Genomic DNA, 27,324 nt, shown 5'->3' with positions numbered 1-27,324 from the left:
TTTTTTTTTTTTTCAGTTACACAAACTACACCTAGTACTTCCATTTCTACCAGCTCTGGAAGTTCTCTGTCTTCTACAAGATCAACAACCTCCTCTACAAGCACTGGAAGGAGTACTTCTTCTTTGACAAGCATAAAGAGTACTCCTGCTTCTACTACCACAGCCAGCACGACATCGACATTGTCAAGTGGTAAGAACAAGTCATTTGTTTATCCTAAATTCTTTATAACTGCTTTAGGGTCCACAGTTAGATTTACATATTTGCCTGCTTGTGGTTGGAGCAGAAATCCTTCTCTTAGTACAAAAGATCTGTTTTCAAGTATTTAAAATGACTGTCAAAATCCTTTTGTTCTGTTCAAAAACTATGGTTTGCATGCATATAAGGCTCTTATTTCAACCAACAACCATCGTCAATTGTAAACAAAACAACCTCAATAATTCCCAAAATACATCTGCTTTGTTTCTGGAGCTGCATTTTAGGACATTTCGAGTTGAATAGAGGACCATGCAGAGGCGATACACACTAGTTTTGTGCTCGTATAATGTCTGGATGGAGGAGAATCCAGGACCTTTGCTCTGGGCTAGCAACATTACAGTACGCCTTTGCTAACAGTATCTTTTAGTCAGTCTTAACCAAGTTGTTTCTAAGCCCATATCCTCAACAGTACTTGGCCTATTTTACAGTCAAGAATTAAAATGTGCAAAGCTTATGCTTTAGCTCTGAATGTAATTTGTTTGAAAAAGTATATGAGATGTCAATGAAGGAAATGGAGTAATGGCGGGTCGGTGCTTAACAGAGACTTAGAGCTGTTTAAAAGGAAACTTCCCATTGAATGACTGTAGCATTCACCTTTCCCCCAGCTTAGCTGGCATCAAAGACAATTCGAAATCTTAAGGGATCTGCTACTTAAAAGGTGCACAGTCCTCAACTTAGTTTCTACTTTTTCTGTTCTGAAATTATCACGATCTCCTATGTAATTAGTGTTGTTACTGAAAATAAACTATTGCATTAATTATGTGAAACCCTCTAAATTATTAATATAATTAATGCTCTCAAATATTAATATTAATAATGATTAATATCATTTTTAAAGAATGAACTTTTCTTCACAGATTCTTTCTTCATAGAAAGGGCTAATTCAGCCCAATTGGAATGTCGGTTCAATTTATACAATAAATACACTGGCTGGTTTAGATCAACTAAAATGAATCATGTTGGAAAATGGTTATTGGTAGGGCAGGTAGGTACCTACACCTAGCAACAAGCCACTAACCTCCACATAGGTACAGTTAGGTCTCAGTAAATTAATCCCAGCTCAACCCTTGGTAGCTTGGCAACGAGCGTCAAGGCTTAACTTAGGAGACAATGTGTAAAGCATTCAAATATCACAAAACAGTAATTAAATAAAACACAGGAAACAGTTTAAAAATCCAAAACCAATTTATAAAAATAGTTTATATTTTTATCTTTAAATGGCACAAAAACGATTAAAATCGGTTCAGGGGAACCGGAGATATGAATTTTTAAAGAATTATTACTTTTCTAGCGCTTAGAAACAAAAAGCGCCAATCGGGTCATCTGGTTGCACCTCGACCGGGGCAAAGTCAAACTTTCAGGCCGACCGCGATGGAGCCCTGCTCGGCTACAGGTCGCGGGAAGCCTCGGTTAAAAAGTTACCTTCTGACTTAGTCTTTATTTTGAAGTTTTTCTTCACCGGGACGAACCTGCCAGTTGAATCCGACCTCCTGGAGCCCTTGTCTGGATACGCGATGTGGGTTTCCTCGGTGGAGACTTTTACCTTCGGACTTAGTAGTTTTTTCGAGATGAAAATCCTTCGACCGGGGTAAACCTGGATCTTGATACGACGTCCATGGAGCCCTTCTCGGATACGATGGCTGGGAGGTCCCGGTCAACTTTTTACGTTCGGACTTAGTCTCTTTTTTGGATGTTTTTCTTTACCGGGACGAACCACGAAGTCAGGCCGGGTCGCGGTTGAGGCAAGCCGGCTAGAATTTCCGCGGCGGGTCGGTCCCTCTCTGGAGCTTTTTTCCAAAAATTCTCAAATCTTTTCCAAACTTCTGGGGCTTCACCCAGATGTTCTTTTAAGGTTCTTTTGGGGTCCACAGCTCACCCCAAGGGTCCAGAAGTTCTGTGATGGTCCTTGGGGGGTGCGGACTTCAACTCCCAGAATGCACCTGGCGCAAACTCCTTTTTGGCCACTGGACAGTGGTCAGCTGGTCGCTTTCTTCAGGAGTTGGTGCAGGGGACTCTGGTTAGCAATTTTTCACCTGTAGCAAACAGGGAGTCCCTCCTTGAACCAGTTGAAGCCAGGCAAAGTCCTTCTTGTGGTGAAGCCCAAGTGTGCAGCTGGTGCAGTCCTTCTGAGTGCAGGTTCCAGGTGCAGGCCAGGGGTCCAGCAGGGCAGTCCTTCTTCTTCTTTAGTTCCTTTCTTGTTGAATTCTGGAGGGGATCTGAGGTGTGGGGTCAGGTCTGCCAGTTTTATCCTTGCTCCTGGGTGAAAAGCAGGGGGTCCTGATCCTCCAATCAGGTATAGGGTCGTCCCCCTGTGATGACCACTTCCTGGGAAGTGTGGCAAAAATCCATCCCAAAAGGCAACAGTCTCTAAAAATCCAACATGGCTGAATCTGATTTTTGGAGGTTACATCTGGCTGAGCCCACCCACTGGTGTGGCTAAAAATTATAAACACACCCCTCTCCTGCCCTCTCCTAATCTAATCAAGGGGGCACCTAGTTGTCTGGGGTTGCAGGATGTGGGGGTGTTGCTGGGTGCTGCAAATGTCCTTCTCTGCCTTTGAAGACCAGTTTGGCAGCCCTCCCCCTTCCTGCCTCACCATCTGCTGAGGGGAGATTCTCTCCCCCAAGCACATTCCTTTGTGTGAAGCCAGGCCACTTCACACCTAATCAAGGCAGCCTGGCAGAAGCTGCTGCAGGCTGGCCAATCAGAGCACAGCAGCAAAAACAATGCAGAGCTGAAATTGGCAACTTTTTAGGTAAAGTCTAAACTTTTTACCTGGACAAGTTATATTAAATCCAACAACTGGAAGTTGTGGGATTTATCACAACAATCAATTTGATACCAAATTCTTGGTATGTAACATTTAAGGAGACTTTAAAATTTAAAATAAAGTCTGCCCATTCTAGCCTATGAAGGCCATTTACTTCAATGAGGGAAAAACGAATTTGGCTGTTTTTACCTCACCAGGGCTTATAAATCTATTTTTATAAAGTCCCTGCTTATAGTTACATGGCACCCAGCCCTAGGGGCACATAGGGCACACCTTAGGGGTGACTTATATGTAAAAATAAGGTAGTTTAAGACTTTGGAAGTACCTTTAATTCCAAAGTCGAATTTGCATATAACTTTAATTTGAAAGCAGCCAGCAAGGCAGGCTTGCTTTTAAAATGACACTGGGCACCTCAGCAATGCACCTAGGTGTGCACCACCTATGCTGTGGTCCCTAAACCTACATGCCCTACCATATACTAGGGACTTATAGGTAGGTTAACTTAGCCAATTATAATTAGCCTAATTTGCATATCCATTTTACACAGAGCACAGGCCCTGGGACTGGTTAGCAGTACCCAGGGCACCATCAAAGTCAGGAAAACACCAGCAAAAAGAGGAAAATGGGGGCAAAAAGTTATGGGGCCTCTGCAATCAGCCCTGTTTTCTCACACAACCCCCCCCCCCCCAGCCCACACGCCCAGGAGACTCAGCCCAACCCTGGGAGAGTCTTCCTGGCTTGTTAGGCGAGGAAGACAGTGAAGAAAACTGGCTGTCCCTTTGCAGGGCCTACTCTGCCTTATATCCTCCTGTCAGGGTCACTCCCTATGGGTAGTGAAGCCATCCCAACAGTAAAAGGACCCAACTCAAACTGAAACTTTCCTCTAGGGGGGTCTTCCTCCTTTCTCTCTGCCAACTTGGGTAGTGAGGTGCCCACCTCCCCTACTCCAAACTTTGCTAGGGCAACACCTAGCTTACCCAAAGAGGTCACCCAACACTTGAGCAACCCCACCATGACCAATAGGGTCAGGGGGCCTACTTTGCTATTGGCCCTGGGGTCTGCCTCCCAGGCCAAGTACATTACTGCCAGGAAGGCTAGCACCCAGCAGAGGCTACTGACAGCTGTCAGTACCCAGAACCACACCCTAAGCTCTCCACTGACAGGTGGCTGAGCTGCTTTAAGGGGCATTTTGGGGTCCTGGCACCCCTCTTGCTGTCTAGAGTGGGGGGCTACCACCTCCTGTGGCAGACACCCTCCTTCCACTCTCCCTTCTGTCAGTGCAGGGGCAACACCTTGCATCTGGACAGCTGCCTGACTACTCAGGACTTCCTTGGGGTCAGGTGAGGCCTCACCAGTGCCAACTCTGGGCTCCCCCCTTACTGGGGCAGAAGGCCCTTGGCTCCCTGGAACTCTCTTTAAGAGTGGCCTACCCTTCCTTTTCTTCTTTCCTTTTCTTGGGGACCCCTGTCTCCTAACTGTAGGGACTGACTCCCCAGGACTTTGGGTTGGGGGGGCGCCCTGGGCGACCACCCCATCTGTGACCAGACTCACCTCTGGGAGGTCATTGCCCAGGATACAATCTAGGGGAAGGTCAGCACTGACTACCACCCTAATCCAGTCAAGGATACCCTCCCTCTCTAGGGGCACTATGGCTACAGGTTTGGAGGTGACCTCCCCTGTGGCTATCCTGACTTTCTTTGTCTTTCCTGGGACATACATGTCTGGGGTCACTAACCGGTCACTCACTATAGTGTGACTGGCACAGGTGTCTCTCAGGCCAGTGGTAGGGATCCCATTCACTTGAACGTGGTGGAAGTGCCTACTCCCACCCTCAGGGATCACCAGCTTACCATCTGGTCCTGTCTCCCAGCACAATGCTAGGAGGACTTCATCATCTGAGGAATCCTCCTCTATGGCTACACTGGACAGCCCAGTGCTAACCACCTTCCTTGGACAGGCTGCATATCCTCTGAAGTGACCTGTCTGCTGACAGTCAAAGCAAGCCCTACTGTCCAAGAGTTTTTTTAACCCTGGGTCTCCCTGTCTCTGCTTGTCAGAGTGGGAGTGGGATTTACTCTCCTCCTTCTTAGGGTTCTGGGGTACAGAGGGAGTCTCTGTGGTGGGCTTACCACCTCCCTCCTTAGGTTTTTGGGGACCTGTCCCCCCCTTCTTGGAGTCTCCCCCCTGGGACTTGACAACCACCCTGGTTCTCAACCACTCATCAGCTGCCTCCCCTAGCTCTCTAGGGTTGGTCTGCTTAGAGTCCAGTAGATGCTGGCGTAACCTTTCTTGGATACAATTGGTCAAGATGTGCTCTCTCATGATCAGATTGTATAACCCCTCATAAGTATCTACTTTGTTACCAATAATCCAGCCCTCTAGTGCCTTTAGTGAAATGTCCACAAAGTCAACCCAAGACTGGGTACTGACCTTCTGGGTGTCCCTGAACTTCATTCTATATTGCTCTGGGGTCAGACCAAACTTCTTGGCTAAGCACCTCTTCATACTAGGGTATGAATCAGCCTCCTCCCCCCTTAAGGTCAGAATTGGGGACCAACTCACACAAAAGGGAACCCCAGTATTGAGGCCTAATCCTTCTCATTTGGAGTGCCTTCTCAAAGGCCCCCAGCCACTTATCTATGTCATCCCCCTCTACATAAGCAGGAACCACCCCCTTGGGTAATCTGGGGCAAACTCCCCCACCCATGGACACCTCAGCTTCTTTATCGCTGCTTCCATCTCTTTTTTCTTTGTATGCCCACTTTTGCTTTTCTAGGGCCAGCTTCTCTGCTTCCAAAGCTATGTATGCTAGCTGGGCCTCCAGCTCTCTTTCTCTGATGGATGGGTTCTCTCCTCCTGAAAGGACCCCCTTCCTACCACTAGCTTTGGGCCTGCCCCTAGTGACTGTATCTACTGAGGACTGTTCTTCCTCGTCCTCACTTAGGGTCAGATGCCTTCCCTCCCCTGAGTGGTTAGAGCTTGCATCCTCCCTTCTTTCTCCCTCCTCTGGAGCTTCTTCTGACTCTACCTCTTGGGCCTCAGCCCATGCTGTCAGGGATGTGATCAGGATTTGCTTCCTGAGATCAGTGGTTGCAGGCAACCCTCTTTCAATACACAACCCCCTAAGCTGGACTACTGTCAGTGTGGGTAGGCTAGCCAGATCAAGCTCCATGGTTCCCTAGTTTTGTGTCAACAAAAACTTTTTGCAAAAATTGGAAACAAGAATTTAGAAAAATTACAAAAATTCAATAATTGAAATTAATCCAAATTAAAAATTAAAAACAATTTTTGCACTAGGACAATTTAAAGGATTTTTAATTTGTTTTACCTAAAACTATAACGTGATATTGAACACAAGTACAGGATCCCGTCGCTGCTTCCAATTATGTTGGAAAATGGTTATTGGTAGGGCAGGTAGGTACCTACACCTAGCAACAAGCCACTAACCTCCACATAGGTACAGTTAGGTCTCAGTAAATTAATCCCAGCTCAACCCTTGGTAGCTTGGCAACGAGCGTCAAGGCTTAACTTAGGAGACAAAGTGTAAAGCATTCAAATATCACAAAACAGTAATTAAATAAAACACAGGAAACAGTTTAAAAATCCAAAACCAATTTATAAAAATAGTTTATATTTTTATCTTTAAAATGACACAAAAACGATTAAAATCGGTTCAGGGGAACCGGAGATATGAATTTTTAAAGAATTATTACTTTTCTAGCGCTTAGAAACAAAAAGCGCCAATCGGGTCATCTGGTTGCACCTCGACCGGGGCAAAGTCAAACTTTCAGGCCGACCGCGATGGAGCCCTGCTCGGCTACAGGTCGCGGGAGGCCTCGGTTAAAAAGTTACCTTCTGACTTAGTCTTTATTTTGAAGTTTTTCTTCACCGGGACGAACCTGCCAGTTGAATCCGACCTCCTGGAGCCCTTGTCTGGATACGCGATGTGGGTTTCCTCGGTGGAGACTTTTACCTTCGGACTTAGTAGTTTTTTCGAGATGAAAATCCTTCGACCGGGGTAAACCTGGATCTTGATACGACGTCCATGGAGCCCTTCTCGGATACGATGGCTGGGAGGTCCCGGTCAACTTTTTACGTTCGGACTTAGTCTCTTTTTTGGATGTTTTTCTTTACCGGGACGAACCACGAAGTCAGGCCGGGTCGCGGTTGAGGCAAGCCGGCTAGAATTTCCGCGGCGGGTCGGTCCCTCTCTGGAGCTTTTTTCCAAAAATTCTCAAATCTTTTCCAAACTTCTGGGGCTTCACCCAGATGTTCTTTTAAGGTTCTTTTGGGGTCCACAGCTCACCCCAAGGGTCCAGAAGTTCTGTGATGGTCCTTGGGGGGTGCGGACTTCAACTCCCAGAATGCACCTGGCGCAAACTCCTTTTTGGCCACTGGACAGTGGTCAGCTGGTCGCTTTCTTCAGGAGTTGGTGCAGGGGACTCTGGTTAGCAATTTTTCACCTGTAGCAAACAGGGAGTCCCTCCTTGAACCAGTTGAAGCCAGGCAAAGTCCTTCTTGTGGTGAAGCCCAAGTGTGCAGCTGGTGCAGTCCTTCTGAGTGCAGGTTCCAGGTGCAGGCCAGGGGTCCAGCTGGGCAGTCCTTCTTCTTCTTTAGTTCCTTTCTTGTTGAATTCTGGAGGGGATCTGAGGTGTGGGGTCAGGTCTGCCAGTTTTATCCTTGCTCCTGGGTGAAAAGCAGGGGGTCCTGATCCTCCAATCAGGTATAGGGTCGTCCCCCTGTGATGACCACTTCCTGGGAAGTGTGGCAAAAATCCATCCCAAAAGGCAACAGTCTCTAAAAATCCAACATGGCTGAATCTGATTTTTGGAGGTTACATCTGGCTGAGCCCACCCACTGGTGTGGCTAAAAATTATAAACACACCCCTCTCCTGCCCTCTCCTAATCTAATCAAGGGGGCACCTAGTTGTCTGGGGTTACAGGATGTGGGGGTGTTGCTGGGTGCTGCAAATGTCCTTCTCTGCCTTTGAAGACCAGTTTGGCAGCCCTCCCCCTTCCTGCCTCACCATCTGCTGAGGGGAGATTCTCTCCCCCAAGCACATTCCTTTGTGTGAAGCCAGGCCACTTCACACCTAATCAAGGCAGCCTGGCAGAAGCTGCTGCAGGCTGGCCAATCAGAGCACAGCAGCAAAAACAATGCAGAGCTGAAATTGGCAACTTTTTAGGTAAAGTCTAAACTTTTTACCTGGACAAGTTATATTAAATCCAACAACTGGAAGTTGTGGGATTTATCACAACAATCAATTTGATACCAAATTCTTGGTATGTAACATTTAAGGAGACTTTAAAATTTAAAATAAAGTCTGCCCATTCTAGCCTATGAAGTCCATTTACTTCAATGAGGGAAAAACGAATTTGGCTGTTTTTACCTCACCAGGGCTTATAAATCTATTTTTATAAAGTCCCTGCTTATAGTTACATGGCACCCAGCCCTAGGGGCACATAGGGCACACCTTAGGGGTGACTTATATGTAAAAATAAGGTAGTTTAAGACTTTGGAAGTACCTTTAATTCCAAAGTCGAATTTGCATATAACTTTAATTTGAAAGCAGCCAGCAAGGCAGGCTTGCTTTTAAAATGACACTGGGCACCTCAGCAATGCACCTAGGTGTGCACCACCTATGCTGTGGTCCCTAAACCTACATGCCCTACCATATACTAGGGACTTATAGGTAGGTTAACTTAGCCAATTATAATTAGCCTAATTTGCATATCCATTTTACACAGAGCACAGGCCCTGGGACTGGTTAGCAGTACCCAGGGCACCATCAAAGTCAGGAAAACACCAGCAAAAAGAGGAAAATGGGGGCAAAAAGTTATGGGGCCTCTGCAATCAGCCCTGTTTTCTCACAAATCATATTTCAGCAGTTGGTGAATACAGAAGTGAAAGCTTTGTAAACTTTGGGAATATAGAAGGGACATTCATGGTAGAACCAAGGGTTATTCTGCCTTAAACTTGGATCTATTTTTTAAATTAAATATACATTTGATTTAATTAAAAATTGTATTTCCATTGTATGTTCTTCATTTATAGAGGCTGTACATCAGTACTGGTATAAGACCACTGCATTTTGAGGATGTGAACTACTTAAAAGTAGTCCACACTCATACATTGGTATTAATTCCTATTTTAAAGTGTTGTTTTTATGCGTATGGCTCCCAACCAACGCACTCTCTGCATGTTTATGGCCGAGTCTATACCCAGGCCCCTGATCATCAGTTGTTCCCCATTACTCCCCTGTTGCCCAAAACCCCATAGCATATTGCTCTCAGTTATTTTTTCTTAAATTCTTTTTCTTTTTGAGGGTGCAGAAACTCCTAAGTGGTAATGTACTGTTTGCATTCTTTTTTGTGCTCAAACAAACATAATTTTTGTATTTTTTTATTTTACCGTTCTAAAATGACAATCTACAATGTTGGAGGGGTATATAATTGATAAAAAAAACTGGCCACTGGTGTTTTAGATGCATGTGTTTTATGCACATATGTGAACGCATCTACACACAGTTGAGTACATTGTAGCCACCCACAAAATAAGCTATTACAAAAAAAGGGCTGCCATGGGCTAAAATGCATGCACATGCGTTGCAAACACAGCACATGCCTCCTGACTCAAGAAGGCCCATTTCGGCTTTTTAAATTTCACTGTTCTGGCATTGCGACAGTCATGTGAGAATGATAAAATAAAAGGCATCGGCAAAGCAAGTACATTGGTATTCGCCTGATAAAGAGAGGACCTGTTGGCTTTACCAGTACTTTTTTTTTTGTTTCAGTTACACAAACTACACCTAGTACATCCATTTATACCAGCTCTGGAAGTTCTCTCTCTTCTGGAAGATCTACGACCTCCTCTACAGGCACTGGAAGGAGTACTCCTACTTTGACAAGCATAAAGAGTACTCCTGCTTCTACTACCACAGCCAGCACAACATTGTCAAGTGGTAAGAACAAGTCATTTGTTTATCCTAAATTCTTTATAACTGCTTTAGGGTCCACAGTTAGATTTACATATTTGCCTGCTTGTGGTTGGAGCAGAAATCCTTCTCTTAGTACAAAAGATCTGTTTTCAAGTATTTAAAATGACTGTCAAAATCCTTTTGTTCTGTTCAAAAACTATGGTTTGCATGCATATAAGGCTCTTATTTCAACCAACAACCATCGTCAATTGTAAACAAAATAACCTCAATAATTCCCAAAATACATCAGCTTTGTTTCTGGAGCTGCATTTTAGGACATTTTGAGTTGCATAGAGGACCATGCAGAGGCGATACACAGTAGTTTTGTGCTCGTATAATGTCTGAATGGAGGAGAATCCAGGACCTTTGCTCTGGGCTAGCAATATTACAGTACGCCTCTGCTAATGGTATCTTTTAGTCAGTCTTAACCGAGTTGCTTCTTACCCCATATCCTCAACAGTACTTGGCCTATTTTACAGTCAAGAATTAAAATGTGCAAAGCTTATGCTTTAGCACTGAATGTAAGTTGTTTGAAAAAGTATATGAGATGTCAATGAGGGAAATGGAGTAATGGCGGGTCGGTGCTTAACAGAGACTTAGAGCTGTTTAAAAGGAAACGTCCCATTGAATCACTGTAGCATTCACCTTTCCCCCAGCTTAGCTGGCATCAAAGACAATTCCAAATCTTAAGGGATCTGCTACTTAAAAGGTACACAGTCCTCAACTTACTTTCCACTTTTTCTGTTCTGAAATTATCACGATCACCTATGTAATTAGTGTTGTTACTGAAAATAAACCATTGCATTAATTATGTGAAACCCTCTAAATTATTAATATAATGAATGCCCTCAAATATGAATATTAATAATGATTAATATAATTTTTAAAGAATGAACTTTCCTCCCCAATTCTTTCTCCATAGAAAGGGTTAATTCAGCCCAATTGGAATGTCGGTTCAATTTATAAAATAAATACACTGGCTGGTTTAGGTCAACTAAAAGGAATCATATTTCAGCAGTTGCTGAATACAGAAGTGAAAGCTTTGTAAACTTTGGGAATATAGAAGGGACATTCATGGTAGAACCAGGGGTTATTATGCCTAAAACTTGGTTCTGTTTTTTAAATTAAATATACATTTGATTTCATTAAAACATTTATTTATATTGCATGTTCTTCATTTATAGAGGCTGTACATCAGTACTGGTATAAGGCCACTGCATTTCGAGGATGTGAACTACTTAAAAGTAGACCACACTCATAAATTGGCATTAATTCCTATTTTAAAGTGTTTTTTTTATGTGTATGGCCCCCAACCAACGCACTCTCTGCATGTTTATGCCCGAGTCTATGCCCAGGCCCCTGATCCTCACTTGTTCCACATTACTCCCCTGTTGCCCAACACCCCATTGCATATTGCTCTCAGTTATTTTTTTTTAAATTCTTTTTCTTTTTGAGGGTGCAGAAACTCCTAAGTGGTAATGTACTGTTTGCATTCTTTTTTGTGCTCAAACAAACAGATTTTTTTTATTTTTTATTTTACCGTTCTAAAATGACAATCTACATTGTTGGAGGGGTATATAATTGATCAAACAAAACAGGCCACTGGTGTTTTAGATGCATGTGTTTTATGCACATATGTTAACACATCTACATACAGTTGAGTACATCGTAGCCACCCACAAATTAAGCTATTACAAAAAAAAGGGCTGCCATGGGCTAACATGCATGCACATGCATTACGCACACATCACATGCCTCCTGACTCACGAAGGCCCATTTCGGCTTTTTAAATTTCACTGTTCTGGCATTGCGACAGTCATGTGAGAATTATAAAATAAAAGGCATCGGCAAAGCCAACACATTGGTATTCGCCTGATAAAGAGAGGACCTGTTGGCTTTACCAGTACTTTTTTTTTTGTTGTTTCAGTTACACAAACTACACCTAGTGCTTCCATTTCTACCAGCTCTGGAAGTTCTCTCTCTTCTACAAGATCTACAACCTCCTCTACAGGCACTGGAAGGAGTACTCCTTCTTTGACAAGCATAAAGAGTACTCCTGCTTCTACTAGCACAGCCAGCATGACATCGACATTGTCAAGTGGTAAGAACAAGTCATTTGTTTATCCTAAATTCTTTATAACTGCTTTAGGGTCCACAGTTAGATTTACATATTTGCCTGCTTGTGGTTGGAGCAGAAATGTTTCTCTTAGTACAAAAGATCTGTTTTCAAGTATTTAAAATGACTGTCAAAATCCTTTTGTTCTGTTCAAAAACTATGGTTTGCATGCATATAAGGCTCTTATTTCAACCAACAACCATCGTCAATTGTAAACAAAACAACCTCAATAATTCCCAAAATACATCTGCTTTGTTTCTGGAGCTGCATTTTAGGACATTTCGAGTTGAATAGAGGACCATGCAGAGGCGATACACACTAGTTTTGTGCTCGTATAATGTCTGGATGGAGGAGAATCCAGGACCTTTGCTCTGGGCTAGCAATATTACAGTACGCCTCTGCTAATAGTATCTTTTAGTCAGTCTTAACCAAGTTGCTTCTTAGCCCATATCCTCAACAGTACTTGGCCTATTTTACAGTCAAGAATTAAAATGTGCAAAGCTTATGCTTTAGCACTGAATGTAATTTGTTTGAAAAAGTATATGAGATGTCAATGAGGCAAATGGAGTAAGGGCGGGTCTGGGCTTAACAGAGCCTTAGAGCTGGTAAAAGGAAACGTCCCATTGAATCACTGTAGCATTCACCTTTACCCCAGCTTAGCTGGCATCAAAGACAATTCCAAATCTTAATGGATCTGCTACTTAAAAGGTGCACAGTCCTCAACTTACTTTCTACTTTTTCTGTTCTGAAATTATCACGATCTCCTATGTAATTAATGTTGTTACAGAAAATAAACCATTGCATTAATTATGTGAAACCCTCTAAATTATTGATATAATTAATGCTCTCAAATATTAATATTAATAATGCTTAATATCATTTTTAAAGAATGAACTTTTCTTCACGTATTCTTTCTTCATAGAAAGGGCTAATTCAGCCCAATTGGAATGTCGGTTCAATTTATACAATAAATACACTGGCTGGTTTAGATCAACTAAAATGAATCATATTTCAGCAGTTGGTGAATAGAGAAGTGAAAGCTTTGTAAACTTTGGGAATATAGAAGGGACATTCATGGTAGAACCAGGGGTTATTCTGCCTTAAACTTGGTTCTGTTTTTTTAAATTAAATATACATTTGATTTAATTAAAATTTTTATTTCCATTGTATGTTCTTCATTTATAGAGGCTGTACATCAGTACTGGTATAAGGCCACTTCATTTTGAGGATGTGAACTACTTAAAAGTAGTCCACACTCATACATTGGCATTAATTCCTATTTTAAAGTGTTGTTTTTATGCGTATGGCCCCCAACCAACGCACTCCATGCATGTTTATGCCAGAGTCTATGCCCAAGCCCCTGATCATCAGTTGTTCCCCATTACTCCCCTGTTGCCCACCACCCCTATGCATATTGCTCTCAGTTATTTTTTTTTCATTCTTTTTCTTTTTGAGGGTGCAGAAACTCCTAAGTGGTAATGTACTGTTTGCATTCTTTTTTGTGCTCAAACAAACATAATTTTTGTATTTTTTTATTTTACCGTTCTAAAATGACAATCTACAATGTTGGAGGGGTATATAATTGATAAAAAAAACTGGCCACTGGTGTTTTAGATGCATGTGTTTTATGCACATATGTGAACGCATCTACACACAGTTGAGTACATTGTAGCCACCCACAAAATAAGCTATTACAAAAAAAGGGCTGCCATGGGCTAACATGCATGCACATGCGTTGCAAACACAGCACATGCCTCCTGACTCAAGAAGGCCCATTTCGGCTTTTTAAATTTCACTGTTCTGGCATTGCGACAGTCATGTGAGAATGATAAAATAAAAGGCATCGGCAAAGCAAGTACATTGGTATTCGCCTGATAAAGAGAGGACCTGTTGGCTTTACCAGTACTTTTTTTTTTGTTTCAGTTACACAAACTACACCTAGTACATCCATTTATACCAGCTCTGGAAGTTCTCTCTCTTCTGCAAGATCTACGACCTCCTCTACAGGCACTGGAAGGAGTACTCCTACTTTGACAAGCATAAAGAGTACTCCTGCTTCTACTACCACAGCCAGCACGACATTGTCAAGTGGTAAGAACAAGTCATTTGTTTATCCTAAATTCTTTATAACTGCTTTAGGGTCCACAGTTAGATTTACATATTTGCCTGCTTGTGGTTGGAGCAGAAATCCTTCTCTTAGTACAAAAGATCTGTTTTCAAGTATTTAAAATGACTGTCAAAATCCTTTTGTTCTGTTCAAAAACTATGGTTTGCATGCATATAAGGCTCTTATTTCAACCAACAACCATCGTCAATTGTAAACAAAATAACCTCAATAATTCCCAAAATACATCAGCTTTGTTTCTGGAGCTGCATTTTAGGACATTTCGAGTTGCATAGAGGACCATGCAGAGGCGATACACAGTAGTTTTGTGCTCGTATAATGTCTGAATGGAGGAGAATCCAGGACCTTTGCTCTGGGCTAGCAATATTACAGTACGCCTCTGCTTATGGTATCTTTTAGTCAGTCTTAACCGAGTTGCTTCTTACCCCATCTCCTCAACAGTACTTGGCCTATTTTACAGTCAAGAATTAAAATGTGCAAAGCTTATGCTTTAGCACTGAATGTAAGTTGTTCGAAAAAGTATATGAGAAGTCAATGAGGGAAATGGAGTAATGGCGGGTCGGTGCTTAACAGAGACTTAGAGCTGTTTAAAAGGAAACGTCCCATTGAATCACTGTAGCATTCACCTTTCCCCCAGCTTAGCTGGCATCAAAGACAATTCCAAATCTTAAGGGATCTGCTACTTAAAAGGTACACAGTCCTCAACTTACTTTCCACTTTTTCTGTTCTGAAATTATCACGATCACCTATGTAATTAGTGTTGTTACTGAAAATAAACCATTGCATTAATTATGTGAAACCCTCTAAATTATTAATATAATGAATGCCCTCAAATATGAATATTAATAATGATTAATATCATTTTTAAAGAATGAACTTTCCTCCCCAATTCTTTCTCCATAGAAAGGGTTAATTCAGCCCAATTGGAATGTCGGTTCAATTTATAAAATAAATACACTGGCTGGTTTAGGTCAACTAAAAGGAATCATATTTCAGCAGTTGCTGAATACAGAAGTGAAAGCTTTGTAAACTTTGGGAATATAGAAGGGACATTCATGGTAGAACCAGGGTTTATTATGCCTAAAACTTTGTTCTGTTTTTTAAATTAAATATACATTTGATTTAATTAAAACATTTATTTACATTGCATGTTCTTCATTTATAGAGGCTGTACATCAGTACTGGTATAAGGCCACTGCATTTCGAGGATGTGAACTACTTAAAAGTAGTCCACACTCATAAATTGGCATTAATTCCTATTTTAAAGTGTTTTTTTTATGTGTATGGCCCCCAACCAACGCACCCTCTGCATGTTTATGCCCGAGTCTATGCCCAGGCCCCTGATCATCACTTGTTCCACATTACTCCCCTGTTGCCCAACACCCCATTGCATATTGCTCTCAGTTATTTTTTTTTTAATTCTTTTTCTTTTTGAGGGTGCAGAAACTCCTAAGTGGTAATGTACTGTTTGCATTCTTTTTTGTGCTCAAACAAACAGATTTTTTTATTTTTTTTATTTTACCGTTCTAAAATGACAATCTACATTGTTGGAGGGGTATATAATTGATCAAACAAAACAGGCCACTGGTGTTTTAGATGCATGTGTTTTATGCACATATGTTAACACATCTACACACAGTTGAGTACATCGTAGCCACCCACAAATTAAGCTATTACAAAAAAAAGGGCTGCCATGGGCTAACATGCATGCACATGCATTGCGCATACAGCACATGCCTCCTGACTTACGAAGGCCCATTTCGGCTTTTTAAATTTCGCTGTTCTGGCATTGCGACAGTCATGTGAGAATGATAAAATAAAAGGCATCGGCAAAGCCAACACATTGGTATTTGCCTGATAAAGAGAGGACCTGTTGGCTTTACCAGTACTTTTTTTGTTGTTGTTTCAGTTACACAAACTACACCTAGTGCTTCCATTTCTACCAGCTCTGGAAGTTCTCTCTCTTCTACAAGATCTACAACCTCCTCTACAGGCACTGGAAGGAGTACTCCTTCTTTGACAAGCATAAAGAGTACTCCTGCTTCTACTAGCACAGCCAGCATGACATCGACATTGTCAAGTGGTAAGAACAAGTCATTTGTTTATCCTAAATTCTTTATAACTGCTTTAGGGTCCACAGTTAGATTTACATATTTGCCTGCTTGTGGTTGGAGCAGAAATATTTCTCTTAGTACAAAAGATCTGTTTTCAAGTATTTAAAATGACTGTCAAAATCCTTTTGTTCTGTTCAAAAACTATGGTTTGCATGCATATAAGGCTCTTATTTCAACCAACAACCATCGTCAATTGTAAACAAAACAAACTCAATAATTCCCAAAATACATCTGCTTTGTTTCTGGAGCTGCATTTTAGGACATTTCGAGTTGAATAGAGGACCATGCAGAGGCGATACACACTAGTTTTGTGCTCGTATAATGTCTGGATGGAGGAGAATCCAGGACCTTTGCTCTGGGCTAGCAATATTACAGTACGCCTCTGCTAATAGTATCTTTTAGTCAGTCTTAACCAAGTTGCTTCTTAGCCCATATCCTCAACAGTACTTGGCCTATTTTACAGTCAAGAATTAAAATGTGCAAAGCTTATGCTTTAGCACTGAATGTAATTTGTTTGAAAAAGTATATGAGATGTCAATGAGGCAAATGGAGTAATGCCGGGTCTGGGCTTAACAGAGCCTTAGAGCTGGTAAAAGGAAACGTCCCATTGAATCACTGTAGCATTTACCTTTACCCCAGCTTAGCTGGCATCAAAGACAATTCCAAATCTTAATGGATCTGCTACTTAAAAGGTGCACAGTCCTCAACTTACTTTCTACTTTTTCTGTTCTGAAATTATCACGATCTCCTATGTAATTAGTGTTGTTACAGAAAATAAACCATTGCATTAATTATGTGAAACCCTCTAAATTATTGATATAATTAATGCTCTCAAATATTAATATTAATAATGCTTAATATCATTTTTAAAGAATGAACTTTTCTTCACGTATTCTTTCTTCATAGAAAGGGCTAATTCAGCCCAATTGGAATGTCGGTTCAATTTATACAATAAATACACTGGCTGGTTTAGATCAACTAAAATGAATCATATTTCAGCAGTTGGTGAATACAGAAGTGAAAGCTTTGTAAACTTTGGGAATATAGAAGGGACATTCATGGTAGAACCAGGGGTTATTCTGCCTTAAACTTGGTTCTGTTTTTTTAAATTAAATATACATTTGATTTAATTAAAAAATGTATTTCCATTGTATGTTCTTCATTTATAGAGGCTGTACATCAGTACTGGTATAAGGCCACTTCATTTTGAGGATGTGAACTACTTAAAAGTAGTCCACACTCATACATTGGCATTAATTCCTATTTTAAAGTGTTGTTTTTATGCGTATGGCCCCCAACCAACGCACTCCATGCATGTTTATGCCCGAGTCTTTGCCCAAGCCCCTGATCATCAGTTGTTCCCCATTACTCCCCTGTTGCCCACCACCCCTATGCATATTGCTCTCAGTTATTTTTTATTTCATTCTTTTTCTTTATGAGGGTGCAGAAACTCCTAAGTGGTAATGTACTGTTTGCTTTCTGTTTTGTGCTCAAACAAACATAATTTTGGTATTTTTTTATTTTACTGTTCTAAAATGACAATCTACAATGTTGGAGTGGTATATAATTGATCAAAAAAAACTGGCCACTGGTGTTTTAGATGCATGTGTTTTATGCACATATGTTAACACATCTACACACAGTTGAGTACATCGTAGCCACCCACAACTTAAGCTATTACAAAAAAAAGGGCTGCCATGGTCTAACATGCATGCACATGCGTTGCGCACACAGCACAAGCCTCCTGACTCGCGAAGGCCCATTTCGGCTTTTTAAATGTCACTGTTCTGGCATTGTGACAGTCATCTGAGAATGATAAAATAAAAGGCATCGGCAAAGCCAACACATTGGTATTTGCCTGATAAAGAGAGGACCTGTTGGCTTTACCAGTACTTTTTTTTTTGTTTCAGTTACACAAACTACACCTAGTACATCCATTTCTACCAGCTCTGGAAGTTCTCTCTCTTCTACAAGATCTACGACCTCCTCTACAGGCACTGGAAGGAGTACTCCTACTTTGACAAGCATAAAGAGTACTCCTGCTTCTACTACCACAGCCAGCACGACATTGACATTGTCAAGTGGTAAGAATAAGTCATTTGTTTATCCTAAATTCTTTATAACTGCTTTAGGGTCCACAGTTAGATTTACATATTTGCCTGCTTGTGGTTGGAGCAGAAATGTTTCTCTTAGTACAAAAGATCTGTTTTCAAGTATTTAAAATTACTGTCAAAATCCTTTTGTTCTGTTCAAAAACTATGGTTTGCATGCATATAAGGCTCTTATTTCAACCAACAACCATCGTCAATTGTAAACAAAACAACCTCAATAATTCCCAAAATACATCTGCTTTGTTTCTGGAGCTACATTTCAGGACATTTTGAGTTGAATAGAGGACCACGCAGAGGCGATACACACTAGTTTTGTGCTCGTATAATGTCTGGATGGAGGAGAATCCAGGACCTTTGCTCTGGGCTAGCAATATTACAGTACGCCTCTGCTAATAGTATCTTTTAGTCAGTCTTAACCAAGTTGCTTCTTAGCCCATATCCTCAACAGTACTTGGCCTATTTTACAGTCAAGAATTAAAATGTGCAAAGCTTATGCTTTAGCTCTGAATGTAATTTGTTTGAAAAAGTATATGAGATGTCAATGAGGCAAATGGAGTAATGGCGGGTCAGGGCTTAACAGAGCCTTAGAGCTGTTTAAAAGGAAACGTCCCATTGAATCACTGTAGCATTCACCTTTCCCCCAGCTTAGCTGGCATCAAAGACAATTCCAAATTTTAAGGGATCTGCTACTTAAAAGGTGCACAGTCCTCAACTTACTTTCTACTTTTTCTGTTCTGAAATTATCACGATCTCCTATGTAATTAGTGTTGTTACTGAAAATAAACCATTTCATTAATTACGTGAAACCCTCTAAATTATTAATATAATTAATGCTCTCAAATATTAATATTAATAATGCTTAATATCATTTTTAAAGAATGAACTTTTCTTCACAGATTCTTTCTTCATAGAAAGGGCTAATTCAGCCCAATTGGAATGTCGGTTCAATCTATACAATAAATACACTGGCTGGTTTAGATCAACAAAAATGAACCATATTTCAGCAGTTGGTGAATACAAAAGTGAAAGCTTACTAATCTTTGGAAATATAGAAGGGACATTCATGGTAGAACCAGGGATTATTCTGCCTTAAACTTGGTTCTGTTTTTTTAAATTAAATATACATTTGATTTAATTAAAAAATGTGTTTCCATTGTATGTTCTTCATTTATAGAGGCTGTACATAAGTACTGGTATAAGGCCACTGCAATTTGAGGATGTGAACTACTTAAAAGAAGTCCACACTCATACATTGGCATTAATTCCTATTTTAAAGTGTTGTTTTTATGCGTATGGCCCCCAACCAACGCACTCTCTGCATGTTTATGCCCGAGTCTATACCTAGGCCACTGATCATCAGTTGTTCCCCATTACTCCCCTGTTGCCCACCACCCCATTGCATATTGCTCTCAGTTATTTTTTTTTTAAATTCTTTTTCTTTTTGAGGGTGCAGAAACTCCTAAGTGGTAATGTACTGTTTGCATTCTTTTTTGTGCTCAAACAAACATAATTTTTGTATTTTTTTATTTTGCCGTTCTAAAATGACAATCTACAATGTTGGAGGGGTATATAATTGATAAAAAAAAAACTGGCCACTGGTGTTTTAGATGCATGTGTTTTATGCACATATGTTAACACATCTACACACAGTTGAGTACATTGTAGCCACCCACAAATTAAGCTATTCCAAAAAAATGGCTGCCATGGGCTAACATGCATGCACATGCGTTGCGCACACAGCACATGCCTCCTGACTCACGAAGGCCCATTTCGGCTTTTTAAATTTCACTGTTCTGGCATTGCGACAGTCATGTGAGAATGATAAAATAAAAGGCATCGGCAAAGCCAACACATTGGTATTTGCCTGATAAAGAGAGGACCTGTTGGCTTTACCAGTACTTTTTTTTTTTTTTTTCAGTTACACGAACTACACCTAGTACTTCCATTTCTACCAGCTCTGGAAGTTCTCTCTCCTCTACAAGATCTACAACCTCCTCTACAGGCACTGGAAGGAGTACTTCTTCTTTGACAAGCATAAAGAGTACTCCTGCTTCTACTACCACAGCCAGCACGACATTGACATTGTCAAGTGGTAAGAACAAGTCATTTGTTTATCCTAAATTCTTTGTTACTGCTTTAGGGTCCACAGTTCGATTTACATATTTGCCTGCTTGTGGTTGGAGCAGAAATGTTTCTCTTAGTACAAAAGATCTGTTTTCAAGTATTTAAAATGACAGTCAAAATCCTTTTGTTCTGTTCAAAAACTATGGTTTGCATGCATATAAGGCTCTTATTTCAACCAACAACCATCGTCAATTGTAAACGAAACAACCTCAATAATTCCCAAAATACATCTGCTTTGTTTCTGGAGCTGCATTTTAGGACATTTCGAGTTGAATAGAGGACCATGCAGAGGCGATACACACTAGTTTTGTGCTCGTATAATGTCTGGATGGAGGAGAATCCAGGACCTTTGCTCTGGGCTAGCAACATTACAGTACCCCTCTGCTAACAGTATCTTTTAGTCAGTCTTAACCAAGTTGCTTCTTAGCCCATATCCTCAACAGTACTTGGCCTATTTTACAGTCAAGAATTAAAATGTGCAAAGCTTATGCTTTAGCTCTGAATGTAATTTGTTTGAAAAAGTATATGAGATGTCAATGACGGAAATGGAGTAATAGCGGGTTGGGGCTTAACAGAGCCTTAGAGCTGTTTAAAAGGAAACGTCCCATTGAATCATTGTAGCATTCACCTTTCCCCCAGCTTAGCTGGCATCAAAGACAATTCCAAATCTTAAGAGATCTGCTACTTAAAAGGTGCACAGTCCTCAACTTAGTTTCTACTTTTTCTGTTCTGAAATTATCACGATCTCCTATGTAATTAGTGTTGTTACTGAAAATAAACTATTGCATTAATTATGTGAAACCCTCTAAATTATTAATATAATTAATGCTCTCAAATATTAATATTAATAATGATTAATATCATTTTTAAAGAATGAACTTTTCTTCACAGATTCTTTCTTCATAGAAAGGGCTAATTCAGCCCAATTGGAATGTCGGTTCAATTTATACAATAAATACACTGGCTGGTTTAGATCAACTAAAATGAATCATATTTCAGCAGTTGGTGAATACAGAAGTGAAAGCTTTGTAAACTTTGGGAATATATAAGGGACATTCATGGTAGAACCAGGGGTTATTCTGCCTTAAACTTGGTTCTGTTTTTTAAATTAAATATACATTTGATTTAATTAAAAAATGTATTTCCATTGTATGTTCTTCATTTATAGAGGCTGTACATCAGTACTGGTATAAGGCCACTGCATTTTGAGGATGTGAACTACTTAAAAGTAGTCCACACTCATACATTGGTATTAATTCCTATTTTAAAATGTTGTTTTTATGCGTATGGCTCCCAACCAACGCACTCTCTGCATGTTTATGCCCGAGTCTATACCCAGGCCCCTGATCATCAGTTGTTACCTATTACTCCCCTGTTGCCCAACACCCCATTGCATATTGCTCTCAGTTATTTTTTCTTAAATTCTTTTTCTTTTTGAGGGTGCAGAAGCTCCTAAGTGGTAATGTACTGTTTGCATTCTTTTTTGTGCTCAAACAAACATAATTTTTGCATTTTTTTATTTTACCGTTCTAAAATGACAATCTACAATGTTGGAGGGGTAAATAATTTATTAAAAAAAACTGCCCACTGGTGTTTTAGATGCATGTGTTTTATGCACATATGTTAACGCATCTACACACAGTTGAGTACATTGTAGCCACCCACAAATTAAGCTATTACAAAAAAAGGGCTGCCATGGGGTGACATGCATGCACATGCGTTGCAAACACAGCACATGCCTCCTGACTCACGAAGGTCCATTTCGGCTTTTTAAATTTCACTGTTCTGGCATTGCGACAGTCATGTGAGAATGATAAAATAAAAGGCATCGGCAAAGCCAACACATTGGTATTTGCCTGATAAACAGAGGACCTGTTGGCTTTACCAGTACTTTTTTTGTTGTTGTTTCAGTTACACAAACTACACCTAGTGCTTCCATTTCTACCAGCTCTGGAAGTTCTCTCTCTTCTACAAGATCTACAACCTCCTCTACAGGCACTGGAAGGAGTACTTCTTCTTTGACAAGCATAAAGAGTACTCCTGCTTCTACTACCAAAGCCAGCACGACATCGACATTGTCAAGTGGTAAGAACAAGTCATTTGTTTATCCTAAATTCTTTATAACTGCTTTAGGGTCCACAGTTAGATTTACATATTTGCCTGCTTGTGGTTGGAGCAGAAATGTTTCTCTTAGTACAAAAGATCTGTTTTCAAGTATTTAAAATGACTGTCAAAATCCTTTTGTTCTGTTCAATAACTATGGTTTGCATGCATATAAGGCTCTTATTTCAACCAACAACCATCGTCAATTGTAAACAAAATAACCTCAATAATTCCCAAAATACATCTGCTTTGTTTCTGGATCTGCATTTTAGGACATTTCGACTTGCATAGAGGACCATGCAGAGGCGATACACAGTAGTTTTGTGCTCGTATAATGTCTGAATGGAGGATAATCCAGGACCTTTGCTCTGGGCTAGCAATATTACAGTACGCCTCTGCTAATAGTATCTTTTAGTCAGTCTTAACCAAGTTGCTTCTTAGCCCATATTCTCAACAGTACTTGGCCTATTTTACAGTCAAGAATTAAAATGTGCAAAGCTTGTGCTTTAGCACTGAATGTAATTTGTTTGAGAAAGTATATGAGATGTCAATGACGGAAATGGAGTAATAGCGGGTTGGGGCTTAACAGAGCCTTACAGCTGTTTAAAAGGAAACATCCCATTGAATCACTGTAGCATTCACCTTTCCCCCAGCTTAGCTGGCATCAAAGACAATTCCAAATCTTAAGGGATCTGCTACTTAAAAGGTGCACAGTCCTCAACTTTGTTTCTACTTTTTCTGTTCTGAAATCATCACGATCTCCTATGTAATTAGTGTTGTTACGGAAAATAAACTATTGCATTAATTATGTGAAACCCTCTAAATTATTAATATAATTAATGCTCTCAAATATTAATAATGATTAATATCATTTTTAAAGAATGAACTTTTCTTCACAGATTCTTTCTTCATAGAAAGGGCTAATTCAGCCCAATTGGAATTTCGGTTCAATTTATACAATAAATACACTGGCTGGTTTAGATCAACTAAAATTAATCATATTTCAGCAGTTGGTGAATACAAAAGTGAAAGCTTAGTAAACTTTGGGAATATAGAAGGGACATTCATGGTAGAACCAGGGATTATTCTGCCTTAAACTTGGTTCTGTTTTTTTAAATTAAATATACATTTGATTTAATTAAAAAATGTATTTCCATTGTATGTTCTTCATTTATAGAGGCTGTACATAAGTACTGGTATAAGGCCGCTGCATTTTGGGGATGTGAACTACTTAAAAGTAGTCCACACTCATACATTGGCATTAATTCCTATTTTAAAGTGTTGTTTTTATGCGTATGACCCCCAACCAACGCACTCTCTGCATGTTTATGCCCGAGTCTATGCCCAGGCCACTGATCATCAGTTGTTCCCCAATACCCCCCTGTTGCCCAAGACCCCATTGCATATTGCTCTCAGTTATTTTTTTTTTTTATTCTTTTTCTTTTTGAGGGTCAGAAACTCCTAAGTGGTAATGTACTGTTTACATTCTTTTTTGTGCCCATACAAAGATAATTTTTTTATTTTTGTATTTTACCGTTCTAAAATGACAATCTACAATGTTGGAGGGGTATATAATTGATCAAACAAAACAGGCCACTGGTGTTTTAGATGCATGTGTTTTATGCACATATGTTAACACATCTACACACAGTTGAGTACATCGTAGCCACCCACAAATTAAGCTATTACAAAAAAAAGGGCTGCCATGGGCTAACATGCATGCACATGCATTGCGCACACATCACATGCCTCCTGACTCACGAAGGCCCATTTCGTCTTTTTAAATTTCACTGTTCTGGCATTGCGACAGTCATGTGAGAATGATAAAATAAAAGGCATCGGCAAAGCCAACACATTGGTATTTGCCTGATAAAGAGAGGACCTGTTGGCTTTACAAGTACTTTTTTTGTTGTTGTTTCAGTTACACAAACTACACCTAGTACTTCCATTTCTAGCAGCTCTGGAAGTTCTCTCTCTTCTACAAGATCTACAACCTCCTCTACAGGCACTGGAAGGAGTAGTCCTTCTTTGACAAGCATAAAGAGTACTCCTGCTTCTACTACCACAGCCAGCATGACATCGACATTGTCAAGTGGTAAGAACAAGTCATTTGTTTATCCTAAATTCTTTATAACTGCTTTAGGGTCCACAGTTAGATTTACATATTTGCCTGCTTGTGGTTGGAGTAGAAATGTTTCTCTTAGTACAAAAGATCTGTTTTCAAGTATTTAAAATGACTGTCAAAATCCTTTTGTTCTGTTCAAAAACTATGGTTTGCATGCAGATAAGGCTCTTATTTCAACCAACAACCATCGTCAATTGTAAACAAAACAGCCTCAATAATTCCCAAAATACATCTGCTTTGTTTCTGGAGCTACATTTTAGGACATTTCGAGTTGAATAGAGGACCATGCAGAGGCGATACACACTAGTTTTGTCCTCAAATAATGTCTGGATGGAGGAGAATCCAGGACCTTTGCTCTGGGCTAGCAATATTACAGTACGCCTCTGCTAATAGTATCTTTTAGTCAGTCTTAACCAAGTTGCTTCTTAGCCCATATCCTCAACAATACTTGGCCTATTTTACAGTCAAGAATTAAAATGTGCAAAGCTTATGCTTTAGCACTGAATGTAATTTGTTTGAAAAAGTATATGAGATGTCAATGAGGCAAATGGAGTAATGGCGGGTCAGGGCTTAACAGAGCCTTAGAGCTGTTGAAAAGGAAACGTCCCATTGAATCACTGTAGCATTCACCGTTCCCCCAGCTTAGCTGGCATTAAAGACAATTCCAAATCTTATGGGATCTGCTACTTAAAAGGTGCACAGTCCTCAACTTACTTTCTACTTTTTCTGTTCTGAAATTATCAAGATCTCCTATGTAATTAGTGTTGTTACGGAAAATAAACCATTGCATTAATTATGTGAAACCCTCTAAATTATTGATATAATTAATGCTCTCAAATATTAATATTAATAATGCTTAATATCATTTTTAAAGAATGAACTTTTCTTCACATATTCTTTCTTCATAGAAAGGGCTAATTCATCCCAATTGGAATGTCAGTTTAATTTATACAATAAATACACTGGCTGGTTTAGATCAACTAAAATGAATCATATTTAAGCAGTTGGTGAATACAGAAGTGAAAGCTTTGTAAACTTTGGGAATATAGAAGTGACATTCATGGTAGAACCAGGGGTTATTCTGCCTTAAACTTGGTTCTGTTTTTTAAATTAAATATACATTTGATTTAATTAAAAAATGTATTTCCATTGTATGTTCTTCATTTATAGAGGCTGTACATCAGTACTGGTATAAGGCCACTGCATTTTAAAGGATGTGAACTACTTAAAAGTAGTCCACACTCATACATTGGCATTAATTCCTATTTTAAAGTGTTGTTTTTATGCGTATGGCTCCCAACCAACGCACTCTCTGCATGTTCATGCCCGAGTCTATATCCAGGCCCCTGATCATCAGTTGTTACCCATTACTCCCCTGTTGCCCAACACCCCATTGCATATTGCTCTCAGTTATTTTTTCGTAAATTCTTTTTCTTTTTGAGGGTGCAGAAACTCCTAAGTGGTAATGTACTGTTTGCATTCTTTTTTGTGCTCAAACAAACATAATTTTTGTATTTTTTTATTTTACCGTTCTAAAATGACAATCTACAATGTTGGAGGGGTACATAATTTATCAAAAGAAACTGGCCACTGGTGTTTTAGATGCATGTGTTTTATGCACATATGTTAACGCATCTACACACAGTTGAGTACATTGTAGCCACCCACAAATTAAGCTATTACAAAAAAAGGGCTGCCATGGGCTCACATGCATGCACATGCGTCGCAAACACAGCACATGCCTCCTGACTCACGAAAGCCCATTTCGGCCTTTTAAATTTCACTGTTCTGGCATTGCGACAGTCATGTGAGAATGATAAAATAAAATGCATCGGCAAAGCCAACACATTGGTATTTGCCTGATAAAGAGAGGACCTGTTGGCTTTACCAGTACTTTTTTTTTTGTTTCAGTTACACAAACTACACCTAGTACATCCATTTCTACCAGCTCTGGAAGTTCTCTCTCTTCTACAAGATCTACGACCTCCTCTACAGGAATTGGAAGGAGTACTCCTACTTTGACAAGCATAAAGAGTACTCCTGCTTCTACTACCACAGCCAGCACGACATCGACATTGTCAAGTGGTAAGAACAAGTCATTTGTTTATCCTAAATTCTTTATAACTGCTTTAGGGTCCACTGTTAGATTTACATATTTGCCTGCTTGTGGTTGGAGCAGAAATCCTTCCCTTAGTACAAAAGATCTGTTTTCAAGTATTTAAAATGACTGTCAAAATCCTTTTGTTCTGTTCAAAAACTATGGTTTGCATGCATATAAGGCTCTTATTTCAACCAACAACCATCGTCAATTGTAAACAAAATAACCTCAATAATTCCCAAAATACATCAGCTTTGTTTCTGGAGCTGCATTTTAGGACATTTCGAGTTGCATAGAGGACCATGCAGAGACGATACACACTAGTTTTGTGCTCGTATAATGTCTGAATGGAGGAGATTCCAGGACCTTTGCTCTGGGCTAGCAATATTACAGTACGCCTCTGC

At 40.0% G+C, this 27,324-nt stretch overlaps 1 protein-coding gene across 1 annotated transcript in view; it reads left to right on the top strand.

Annotated features, from left to right (window-relative positions):
* Positions 1-27,324, top strand: part of LOC138284407 (mucin-2-like) — a 1,933,778-nt gene that overhangs the window by 1,133,889 nt on the left and 772,565 nt on the right. The window contains exons 36-45 of the mRNA XM_069223144.1: positions 17-190; positions 9,822-9,989; positions 11,932-12,105; positions 14,044-14,211; positions 16,155-16,328; positions 18,270-18,443; positions 20,389-20,562; positions 22,506-22,679; positions 24,619-24,792; positions 26,734-26,907. Of these exons, the coding sequence (XP_069079245.1) occupies positions 17-190; positions 9,822-9,989; positions 11,932-12,105; positions 14,044-14,211; positions 16,155-16,328; positions 18,270-18,443; positions 20,389-20,562; positions 22,506-22,679; positions 24,619-24,792; positions 26,734-26,907 (1,728 nt within the window). The remainder of the gene's footprint in view (positions 1-16; positions 191-9,821; positions 9,990-11,931; positions 12,106-14,043; positions 14,212-16,154; positions 16,329-18,269; positions 18,444-20,388; positions 20,563-22,505; positions 22,680-24,618; positions 24,793-26,733; positions 26,908-27,324) is intronic.

This window comes from Pleurodeles waltl, chromosome 3_1 (assembly GCF_031143425.1).
Source record: "Pleurodeles waltl isolate 20211129_DDA chromosome 3_1, aPleWal1.hap1.20221129, whole genome shotgun sequence".
Classification (NCBI taxonomy): domain Eukaryota; kingdom Metazoa; phylum Chordata; class Amphibia; order Caudata; family Salamandridae; genus Pleurodeles; species Pleurodeles waltl.
The sequence above is the reverse complement of the archived record's forward strand: the minus strand, read 5'-3'. Positions and strand labels throughout refer to the sequence as shown.